Source organism: Protopterus annectens, chromosome 10.part0 (genome assembly GCF_019279795.1).
Source record: "Protopterus annectens isolate FY-2018-M chromosome 10.part0, PAN1.0, whole genome shotgun sequence".
NCBI lineage: Eukaryota > Metazoa > Chordata > Ceratodontiformes > Protopteridae > Protopterus > Protopterus annectens.
In genome coordinates this window covers 1,653,597,417-1,653,609,879 of record NC_056744.1, presented here as the reverse complement: position 1 = coordinate 1,653,609,879, position 12,463 = coordinate 1,653,597,417, and the positions used below count along the sequence as shown (strand labels likewise).

Below are 12,463 nucleotides of genomic sequence, written 5' to 3'. Positions count from 1 at the left end.
CATGCCTCAGTCCGTGCCTGTATTACCAGGTGTGTGGGCTGCCATGCCTCAGTCCGTGCCTGTATTACCAGGTGTGTGGGCTGCCATGCCTCAGTCCGTGCCTGTATCACCAGGTGTGTGGGCTGCCATGCCTCAGTCCGTGCCTGTATCACCAGGTGTGTGGGCTGCCGTGCCTCAATCCATCACTGTATCAGTAGGTATGTGGGCAGCTGTGCCTCAGTTTTATGTACACTTGAGAGGCAGGCCACTCACTGCACAACTGAAAATCTGGGCTGTTCTTTATATTAAGTTTACACTATTTATTGCAATGATTGAACAGCTTAAGGTAGAATTATGCTTTAAGTTGAAAATGTAATGCAAAAAAAGATGCCTTATCTGTTTAATTTTTTAAAGATTTTTTCCTACATTTAAATTTACTGTGATGAGGCCTCCAGGCATTTGTCCAGCCTACTAGCATATATTGATCATTAACAGAGTGCTGGCAAGTGTGCACGAGTTAAGACAGAAATGGCTGAACTTTTATACTACTACTGTTTAATTTATAACCTATTTCAGTACTTCTTTGTGTGCTGTGCAAATCGTTTGGGGCATTTTGATTATTTACCATGAACATACTCACTGCTCAATGTGGCAGTGAATTTTCTCAGCCTTACAGACCCTTATGCTTTGTTGTGTCACAGATCTGTGAGAGCCATTCTTTAGAATAGACATGCTTTCCACCCCATAGACCCAGACAAGCCATTCATAGTACAGACCTATACTCGGTCTCATTAACTGACCTAAACTAGTGTGTCTTAAGCATGCAATTATCAAGACCTATAGACCCACTCAAGCTGTTTTGTGTTAGTTGTTCCTTAACCTCAGAAGGACATGAATCCATCTGGATCACAGATAAGTTCTCCAAGCCTGTTGTTCTTCAGGAGTGTAGATCTGTATGGGCCATTCTGTTCTTCATCCCTATCAACCTGCACAGGTTGTTCTAAATATGGAATATATTCTGCAGCCCCCTAAAATTCACCTGTACCATCCTTCAACAGGTTGTCCTTTATCATCCTAGACTGACTTTGAACGATTTTGCATTGCAGATCTTTTTCTTAATCGCAATGTGGACATTTGCTTTTTTGCATGTTAGATGCATCTTCTCTAACAGCAGGTTTAAACGTGTGTTCTTGACATTTCATAGCTACTTGAGCCAATCTACATAATTTGACATCCTCCGGCTTCAGTCACGAGCTTGACTTTGGTCCAGTACAGAATTTGCAGTCAATGCAGAGACTCCCCAGACTCTGAAATAGACTGCCAATACATGTTAAGCAGAACGCCTATTTGGCCCTCTTCAAAAGGAACTTTGATGATTGGATGGGAGATAGGAAATTCACCCTGGGGATCACGTCAGTCGCCCTGCTAGACAGGGGTCCAGGGAAGTAAATATTGTGGGAAGAAATGGCCAGGGATTTGTTATAGCTAGGCTTGCATAGGCCCTAGGCCCGATAGCCTAGTACCAACCTATGAACCTATGTTACATTATCGACCATAAGACGTTGTGATTGAATGATTGAATGACATTCCAAATACTTCAGTATAGAATGTACAGATTTTCACATTGTAAAGCTGAGCTGTGGGTTCAATGCTCCTCACTTATTTTATTTTTTAAAGTACATGTAGTGCATGCACTGTTGTGATTTACTCTCCAATACTGCAAATAGTGCAAACCAGTTAAGCACTTCTGTAGTGTGAGACTCGGTTTTATCAACTGTTTAGCACGACTGCATCATTTGTTAAGATTGGGTATAGCTCTAGGCAGATAAATCTGTCAGTACTGACCAGCAAGAGGCAGAAATAAACACTCATTTCTTTCTGCCTTTCCCTTGTACAGAAGTCTGCCCTTGCCACTGTTTTTTTTGTCTTTCTGACACCACTCACTCGGTGCTTTACAGCTTTGAAAGTCAGCGAAGCACTTACTACTATTTACAAAAGAAGTGGTATGTGGTGCAGATAAGGCTGCACGCACTAAAAGGAGTTGTGATCGGGTCTCCAATCATAACTCTTTATCATGTGTTCTCAACATGGATGCCAAGATTCCGTGTCTCAAGGAAGATTTTTTGGCATCCGTGTCTTGACCACATAATAAGCCAGTTATGATTGGAGACACAATCATGATGCTCTTTATCATGCATTATAAGAGAGCATGTATTTTAGGTATGGACATTGTCTGCTGCTTTTGCCCAGGGACTTTGCCCTAACTACCCCCCCACACACACACACAAAAATAGCCCCCCCTCCCAAAAATAGTCAAGACTTCCTGCTAGGGCTAGACACACTTTCTCTTTTCGTGTTGTGGACTGACTTGTCGGCAGAAGGCAAGCTGTCTATCATAAACTGACATTGGAAGGCATTTTTTATTCATTAGGGCCATATTGGCCCTGAAGTTAAAGCATTTATGGAAAAGGGTCCACAACAGCAAATAAAGCACCTGACTTTTTCTTTCTTATGATTTTTATCCCTTCCTTGTTTGACATGCCTAAATATGCAACCAACAAAATGTAGTGATGACCTCCATATGGTAGAGGTCATTTTCGTATTTGGATTTTATCCCACCACTCTTGCAGGAAGGAGTGTGTCCTAGGCTGGGTGCACATATTCCTTAGGGAGTAATCATGTCCTTAACTGTAGGTCACCAGTATTGCAGACAGTCATGCATCTGTGTCAGTGTACTAGCTTCTGCTCATTCTGCTATGTAAAGTAACACGCATAGATACAAATGAAACTGTTCTGTACTGTTATTCAGAGCATCTCTTTGTATGTTTATTTCTAGGAAGATGTTTTAAGTTTGGAATGATACATTAATTGAGAGCTTTCAGAGCTGGAAGTTTTTCCATGAAAAGAAACACAAACTCCTCCATCAGCTTGCAAAAGCAAGCATTCTAAAAGAAAAACCTAAGAGTATATTAAAATATTACCTTCCTCATGGCGGTGCCGGGTGGTAACTTGGAGCTCAGGAATGAAGACTCTGAAACTTTGAAGGAGTCACTATTAGGAAATGAATCCATGGAAACTGATGTTATAGCCACTCAGAAGACATCTGCCAGTAATCTGAAGCCGAGGCAGCAGGAACCTGCTGGCTTACTAACAGTAAGTAGGTTCTTCATTTTCGCTCTTGTAAAACTTTTTTTGTTTTGGAAAATTTAAGGTGTATGTAACAGTTGAGATGACGAAACACTTAATGATATCCCAGCAGTCTATGTTGTGCATCATTCAACGTATTTCTGAGTTACTCATTCACTTTTTATTCACTCTAATGCATGTTTCAGAAACATCGGTTGTAGAAATGGATTTGCCTCTGATTTTATGTATAGTTTCTGACAGATGACTGAAAAATAGGGGATTTCATGCAGATATGTTTTTGTTGCTAAAGTGTATTTGTTCTGTGTTTTATCACACAATGCTGGAGTATCATTTAGATATTTAGATAAAGCATAATAAAATCAAGTTTAGATGATTCAAAACATTAAGAAACATCATGTATATGAAATACACTCTCCCAATCCAATCATTGGAGGCTGTGTTTACCATATCCCTTCTAATTTAGTACAACTCCTCTTGGGATGCATTACCTTAAGGAGTATTTTATGTAATTTTCCGGTTCATAGAGGTACATTGGAATTCTAACTTCTTTTTTCACCGTGATGTACATTTGAAGCTATGATTCTTCAACAGTACACACGTTTGAAAAAAAATGTCTTTGTCTTTTATCCTCCAACTTTGATAAATGACTTTCACATTATTAACTTCGGGACAGCATAGTGTTGCCCCAGTACATTACTATGTGCACAATTGCAGCTGAAATGGGCTGGAGAAATGACTAGGGATTACATTTAAGTAAAGTGCTAAAGGTTATAAACTGTAAGTAGCCACTCTATCCGCCACAAACTCCGCAAAGCAGTCATTGGATACTGAAATTTAAAGATTCCATAAGAGCTTTGTTAAACATCCAAACAGTTTTAAAATCAAGTGCTTTCGTCCCTAGACACTACAAAATGGGACTTCTTCGGAACAATCAATTAATTCTAAACCCATCCTTTTTATATTAAGTCACTTAATTCTCTAACATGTCTACATTCTTAAAAGAACACGTAAAACATCCCCTTTTCTGCACAACATTAAAACCATAAAAAATGAAAAAATGTAAAAACTATATATATATATATATATATATATATATATATATATATATATATATACACACACACACAAGTTATTTAAATATTGAATTTACGAGCTCTCATAATTTTGACTTTTACCTTTTATAGATCTATCGGTCTTGTTCTCGATTTGCACTTGGTGTTCTTTTTGCCCTGATATGATGAACTTGATGAGTATATGCATGTAACAAAATCCAAGAAGCGAGAAACTGAGAATTTAATTTAATATGCTATGAGTTGTTGTACAGTCACTGCTTAAGTTCAGAAAATTTTATGGTAGTTAATAAAAAAAAAAAAGCCTGATGTAAAAGTATCTGTGGAATACCTAATGGTGCAGAAAAACTGTTGAAAGGAAAAAAAAGAGTTTATTTTCATCTAAAACAATACAGATTTCATGAGATCATAGAAACAGTGTAACACACAATTATATACCAGCAAGTCATGTGATAAAAAAGAGCCAATGTAAAATTATCAAATCTTTTATTTTTATTTTACATTTGTTGACCGGGATAGTCCGACTGGATGCATGTCCATTTTCAGCAGAGGCCCGGGGAGAAAAGCTCCAAGGGTAAACTGATACAGCATTACATAATACCAGCATTACATATTACAAACAGACTGTTTACAGAGATTACATAAGTAAGCAAGTTAAACAAGTTCCACAGGTTAGAGTTAATCCTGAGCGCAAATCAGGATTAAATTAAATTACACAGTAAACTGGTTAACAGATTTTTACACATTCTAGAGAGAGTTAGCCAGGCTTGATATATTGACATAGCCAGTTAAGTGACAAATGTTGTTTGAGTCTAGTTTTAAATTGACCTAAGGTAGAAAGTAAGGTAATATCAGCTGGAAGAGAGTTCCAGGATCTACTTACAGAGTTTGCAAAGAGAGTCACCGGCTGTGTTATTAATTTTGCTAGTCTGAATTAGTAGTTTGTTAGAGGATCAAGCGGTCTAGGATTGTTATGGGGGGTGATAATATTTTTAAGTGCAGGAGTATTGTCCGGATTATAGAGGATTTTATAGGCCATAATCAGTTGGTTATACTGGATTAGGCTGGGTAGTTCAAGCCACCCAAGCTGATTTAGAGTGATGCAATGATGTGTCCTAAAAGGCAGCCCAGTGGCAAACCTGGCAATGTGGTTGTAGCATATTGAGAGTTTGTTAAGGACAGTCTTGTTTAAATTCGAGAGTAGAGGGGATGCATACAGAAGGGTTGAAAGAAGGTGAGAGCGAGCTATTAGCTGGAGGGGTTAGGAAGGCTTTTATTCTGTAAATTGACCCTAGTTTTTTATTGATGGTTTTGATAGTCTGGTTAACATGTAGGTCGAATTTTAGATTATTGTCTATGATGACACCTAATAGTTTTGTAGAGGGGTCAGGGGAGATTATTGTGCTATCATTTGAATTTATGGTAAAAGTTAAAGCGGTAGATCTACACGTTGGTGAAAATAACAGCATTTTAGTTTTTTTGGGATTTAGGATCAGACAACATTCAGAAAGCCAGTTTTCTATTGTATTAAAGGTGGTCTGGGTAGCTGACCATAACTCTACTGGAGATGTGGCTGAGCAAATCAGAGTAGAGTCATCAGCATATTGGATACAGCTGACTTTTGGGATGACAGTAGTTAATGAAGATGGAGAACAGCAAGGGCCCTAGTATAGAGCCTTGTGGTACTCCAAGAGTGTTAGGTAGAAAGTTAGAGAGTTTGTTCTGCCAGAGGACAGCCTGCTGTCGACCATTCAGGTAGGATTGAAACCACTGAAGAGCTCTAGTATCTAGACAGAATGTTTGCAGGGTGTGAATTAAAAGTTGGTGATCAACCATATCGAATGCCTTGGAAAGATCCAAGAAGAGGGCTGAAGATATATAATTATTGTTGCGATTATGGTTTATGGTGTTGGTAAAGGCTCGGAGAGCTGAAGTAGTGCTGTGATGAGGACGGAAGCCATGCTGAGTGTCTGCCATAAGGTGATTCTGGATTAGGTGGTGCATGAGTTGTCTATGAATACATTTTTCCATAATCTTTGCAAGTGGAGAGAGTATAGCTATTGGCCTATAATTGGAGAATTCAGTAGAGCTGCCTCCTTTGTGAAGTGGGATTACATAGGATATTTTCCAGATGGTGGGAATTTTAGCTTCTACTATGGTTCGATTGATTAGTATTGAGATGGGGTAAGCAATAGCATCAGCTGAGTTTTGTAGGTACTCGGGAGGGAGTTGATCAGCAGAAAGTGTAGTGGGTTTTAATTTTTTTATCGAGGTATGGATAAGTGAAGTGGCGACTGGTTGGAAGCTGAATGCGAGTATGTTTCTAGGGGTGCTACTTTCAGGACCAGGGGAGCTAGGAGGTAGTTGGTTAGCTAGGGCTTGAATTGTCTCAGTAAAGACTGTTAAAACTGTCAGAAACATCTTCAGGGGATTTATCAATAGTAGCAGCAGGGATTGGGGTTGAAGTTTGTCCAGGATGTAGTAGATTATTTTAACCTGCCCAAAACTTCTGAGGGTTATTTTGATTTACTTTCTGTAAATTACAGTAGTATTGTTTTTTGTCTTGGAAAATTGATTTTTTGGTTTCGTTCCTGGATTGTCTGTATTTAATGTGATCTTGAGGGTCTTTAGAAGAATGCCATAAAGCCCATGCTTTGTTTCTAAGGGTAATTTTGAGTTTAGACTCTTTAGAAAGCCATGGTGCAGTTTTTGCCTTAGTTCTCTTTGAACGAACAGGTAATGTGATCTTGAGGGTCTTTAGAAGAATGCCATAAAGCCCATGCTTTGTTTCTAAGGGTAATTTTGAGTTTAGACTCTTTAGAAAGCCATGGTGCAGTTTTTGCCTTGGTTCTCTTTGAACGAACAGGTGCATGCAAATCAAGGATCTCAAGGAATTTGTTGTTAAAGTATGCTACTGCTTCCTCTAAGGGGAAGTGTTTTACAATAGACCAATTACATGAGTTTAGTTCTTGTTGGAATTTGGCAGGGTCAAAGTTTTTATTGTTTCTAACCTTTCTGAGTAAGGGCTGTTGGGAATTAATGGTTTTGTGCTTAATTACATATGTGAGAAGGTGATCGCTTAGGCCATCAAGGAGGGTACCAGAGGTGTACAGTTGGGGGTGAATATTTTTGAGTACCCAGTCAAGTATGCTTTCGTTTTGGTTGGGTTTACCTATCCTGGTAGAGGTGGATATAATTTGTGTAAATGCATGCAGGTTAATATGTGTGGTTGGGGATTCTGAGGAACAGGTGCCCCAGTCTATGTTTAAGTCTCCAAGTAGTAGGGTTTCTTGGGGGTAGTGATAGGATAGCCAGTGCAGGATATCTTCAAGTGTAGATATATTGTTACCTGGGGGAATGTACATATAGATGATATTAATGCATTTATTTTTATTAAGTTGCAATTTGGTGGCAAGAATCTCTGAGTTATTAATCTGAGGTGGTTGTATTACATCTGTGGTGACATTCAACTCAGATACAGCTACCTCACCCCCCTTCCTCGAAGCATGATTCAGCCTGTGTATGTTGTACCCAGGTGGTAACACTTCATTGTCTTTAGTGTTAGGTTTTAACCAGGTTTCAGATAAACAGAGAATCTCAGGGTAGTGGACATCCAAAAGTGCACGCAATTCATGTACCTTATTATTAATGCTTCTAATATTGAGATGACAGGCTAGGAGAGAGTTAGTTGGCCTATTAATTGTAGGTTTGTAGCTTAGATTGCAAGTAGAAAGGGTATGTGTATCTGAAGTGGGTGGGCCAGGGTTGGGGTGAATATCACCACCAAGTATTAGGTTGAGTCTATATTTGGTGATGAAATTCAGGAATTTGTTTATTAGTTTGTGGTAGTGTTTGGGTCTAGAGCTAATGTGCCTGGGGTTGAGATGTTGATAGACTGAACAAGATGTTGGATAGGATCTGGTACTGTAAGTATGGTTGAAGGTGGGAGGATTTATAGCTGGGGGGATAGTATGGCCTTTTGGGACCTGAAATCCAGTGAGAAACTGGTTTTCATACAAGGTAAGGAGGTATGGTGTGAACAAGAGGGGTAGTAAAGAGGAGTATATCATTATCTGTGATTCAGCTAGTGAGTTAAGGAACTGTTTTACCTGGTGATGCAATACCAGAAGATAAAATGGTGTGGTAAAGGTACTGGAAGGGGGATGGGAGAATGCCAGATGAAAGCTAATATGTGCTATTAAAATGTAGGTAGAAGAATGGGGGTGGGTGGAATTATCCCAGATGAAAGCAGATAGGATCTAGAAAGTGGGGGAGTGGCTATAGTACTATAAATTTAAGGTACTGGGGGCGGGAGGGAATTGGGAGCAGGGAGATGAGCGAAGAGAGCACGAGCGTAGCGGGGCTATTGCAGTTTACAAGGTTTCCTAAGGTGTCCTAAAGCTATAAGGTAAGTATTATAGCTCTTAATGCAAGAGTCAGTTTACTGAAGTTACAGGGGAAGGAGGCAAACACTCAAGTAGTTTTGCATCCAGTCATTAAATTAATGAATTCAATGACTTGGTTTGAAAGTATCTGCTGATATCTAACATTAAGAAAGTAAATTTGCAATCTGAAAGTAGCAGTAAATAAAGGAAAATTTATTTTGGAATATACATTTATAAAATACTTAACTCATAAATATTAACTGCAAAGATAAATGCATAATAAATGTAATGAGCTGCTGCTAAAAAGTCTCACTTTTATAATACTATTCTAAATCTAGTCTAAATTTAAACTTAGGATTACCTGAAAGAGTCATTCTTTACAAATACTTAATGATCTATTTTAAGAGAGGAGAATCCCCTAGATTACAGGTACTCCCCCTCCGGTAATGACAGTAATTGAACCTTGCCAGATGGCTTTACTATAGTAGTAGTAAGCTGACCAACTGATATATAACAACCTTGTTATATTTTAAGAATAAGAGCTGGTGTATAAGGAAAAAGACAAATCGGGAATGTTACCAAATTAGAATTGATGATGTGAAGATCATCATTTTATAACTAGTTTCCTGGTAGAGCAAAAATTATAATGAGAGCGGAAGTAAGAGTACTGCAAAAAACTGGATTACAGCAGAATATCGATCAAGTCCAAAAGTGTCCGTAAGAAACTAAGTCAAGAATGACGAAATAAAAATAAAAGAATTAAATGAATTGCAAAAAAGGAAAAAATACCAGGAGTGATGTAGGAGATTAGAGAGAAGCCAGGAATGATTTAGGAAAGTGAAAAAAGAACAAGAAAAAATTATTGTGTTTTAAAAGATGAATATAGTAAAAGGAGAAAGAGACATAAAAACGGAGGGGAGAAAAACAGTAGATCCGGAGATATTAATACACATAAGAGGCAGGAGAGTTGTATGGTAAAAAGCAAAAATGTTAAGTAAACACAAAGTAGTCGAAAGAAAGAGAAGGTGAAAAAGGAAATGTCAGTAAAAGAAGTGTGGTTATGTAAATTATTATAGCTAACAAGTAGAAATAGACACCAGAATATGTAGTACTTGTAATAAGTCTTCCTGTGCTAAAGTTTGTTAAAGTAGCCTGTTAAATATTATGTTGAATTTAAAGAAAAAAAATATTATCTGAGTATGGATACATTTAGTCATGGGTGAGGCCTTGGGTGAGTTTCAGTATCAAGAATGTTAAATATGTAATAAAAGAGCTTGTTTGGAAGTAACCTTTTTATTTAAGTTGACCTTTCTCAGCATATCTGTGAAACAATAGTAGCTGTTATATTCAATGGATAGCACATATGTTAAAAAAATAAATAAATAAACACTGACCCAAAAACTGAAGGAGGATGAAGGGAAGACGTTGTAAGAATAATTTTATTCAGTGGAAGATAAGCTAAAAAGTAGAACAAGTCCTGTAGTAACCCATTTGTTTTAATGTCCCTTAATTTTCAAAGAAATATCAAAGTAAAAGCTTCCCTACAATTTCCTTTGGAAGGTACATTTCATTTTACATTATTGGACACAGATTTGGTCACGGAATAATTCCTGGTATGATATGAAAAACGCATCAAAGACCTGTTCTGTACAGAGCTCCTAGTAGATAAGACAAAGCATATTACTTGCCACCAAGATTACACTCCACAGAAAAAAATGGCGAACATACCATTACATGTTTCATGACTGCCTGTTGTAGCCTTAGTAACGTTCCCTTCTAACGTGGTATACTATAGCAATAACCCACGCCTGGGTGTGGGTAATGCTGGATTTACCCACGGTTGGCGTGGTTTGGTCCTGAGGGCGAAGCCCTCAGGACCAAACAAAGACAACCATGGGTAAATCCAGCATTACCCACACCCAGAAGTGGGTTATTGCTATTATACAATGACATTAAGAAAAGAAATAATTACTTTTCTTAAATAATGGCATTGTATAATGCCTCTTTGCTGCCCTTCCGCAGCTGTCTGGTGTTCCGCGGTAGTTCTGATGTACTGCGATGCCTACGCAGTACATCAGAGTTGGGCAAAAGCAACAGAGAACGCAAGATCTCTGTTGCTTTATCTCGCTATGTTAAATGGGTTTAACATGGCGAGACAGCTTTAAAATAAGCAAGGGAGATCTCCATTGCTTATTTTAAACTGTCTCGCTATGTTAAACTCATTTAACATAGCGAGACGGTTTAAAAGCAACGGAGATCGCAAGATCTCCGTTGCTTTACATTGTGTCGCTATGTTAAAGGAGTTTAACATAGCGAGACAGCTTTAAAAAAAGCAACGGAGATCTCCGTTGCTTTTTTTAAATCTGTGTCGCTATGTTAAACTCTTTTAACATAGCGAGACAGTGTTTTATACTAACGGAAAAAGTCCGGGCGACCGGACCTTTTTCCGTTAGTATATTGAGGGATTTACAACGGGCACGCTGGTTGGGCTGGCCAATCAGCGTGCACGTTTTAGAGTAGGCATTGTATAATACAATATAACTCATGTTAGTGTAGTGAAGTGCAATCTTGGAGTTGATATATTTAAGTAGCAGGGGGTGTGGGGGGAGCAGGATGGCTTGCCCCCCCCCCCTGCTCATACCTGGTGGAAAGTAATATGCTTTGTCTCGTCTTTGTTTCTCTGTGTCCTTGTACTGGAATATAGTCAGTATTTGTATCCTGTGTGTTTTCAGTCTTTTGGGATTCAGGATTTTGGGTGTCAGACTTTATGGAATTCGAGATACAGAGTTTAAAGAACTGCAAAACCCATGGCTGAGATGACTTAATAGTTTACTCAACAAAAAAAAAACACAAGTGGGTATGTTTATTATCTAATTTCAATTTTTTTTTCAAGACTAGTCATGAATTTTCCACCTATTTCATTCATTGGGGTTTGGATCATACTTGTCTACCGCTTAGTATTAGAAATCTGGACAAATCCTGACAAAATGGGGAGACAAAGACCCAAAAATAGGGGTAGATTTTAAATATTGCTCTTATAAACATAGAAAGTTGCTAGAATAACAGGGTCTGCATTAACATGCATTTTCTGACATTGTCATGCATTTTCTGAAGGAAATGGAAGTCTGAAACTCAAATGTATGTCATTATTTAGTGACTTCAGTCCTCAGATTTTCCCAGTGATTTGCCAGAAAAATCACAATTTTGAGAACAGACCAAAAATATGGAGCAAAAATCTACACAGTCTGCGAAAATTTGGAAGTTGAGAGGTACGATGTGGGTGCATTATAGTACACTGTTGTATCATCTTCATTTGCTTTGTCTCTTCCTGACCATGCATACCCTGTAGGGAAGGAGGCTTATATGTGGTTTTAGTTCCTTTAATCTGTTGCATTTCCCTGCTCTTTCCTAGCAATAACAACTGTGCTATCAAGCTTCATATTAAAGGTAGTAAATCTCTCTTTTAATAACTGATCCCTCTGAGGCCCACATACAGACTTGTGAATGCCTGCACATGGGAATACCTTGCTGGCCGACCTATTAGTAAGGCCTACATGACTTTGCTTATCCAAGAGTACAGAATACTGTTCTGGTACACTCTTATGCGGAGCTCCCTTTTATTTGTCAGTTGTATAAAGGTACTACTTGTTTCATCAGCTGTTGTTGTTAACTTGAGGTACAGTTAATAGCTGTTTTAAACATAGCCTGTTAAGAATCAACTGCAAAAAATCCGGAAAGGGTTTCTTATAAGTAAGATTAGCATTATAATTATAAACTCACAAGGATGCCAGTTTTGTACTACAGTGTTGTACCTCACATTATACCAAATGTGAACTCTCTGTTCTGAAAAACTTAAATTGTAATAAATATTGAGAAAGCTTT

At 38.2% G+C, this 12,463-nt stretch overlaps 1 protein-coding gene across 1 annotated transcript in view; it reads left to right on the top strand.

The window, feature by feature from the left end:
• The window catches only part of LOC122814372 (zinc finger protein 420-like), a 263,065-nt gene that overhangs the window by 170,524 nt on the left and 80,078 nt on the right, over positions 1-12,463 (top strand). Inside the window, exon 6 of the mRNA XM_044086957.1 lies at positions 2,956-3,132. Coding sequence (XP_043942892.1) covers positions 2,956-3,132 — 177 coding nt within the window. The remainder of the gene's footprint in view (positions 1-2,955; positions 3,133-12,463) is intronic.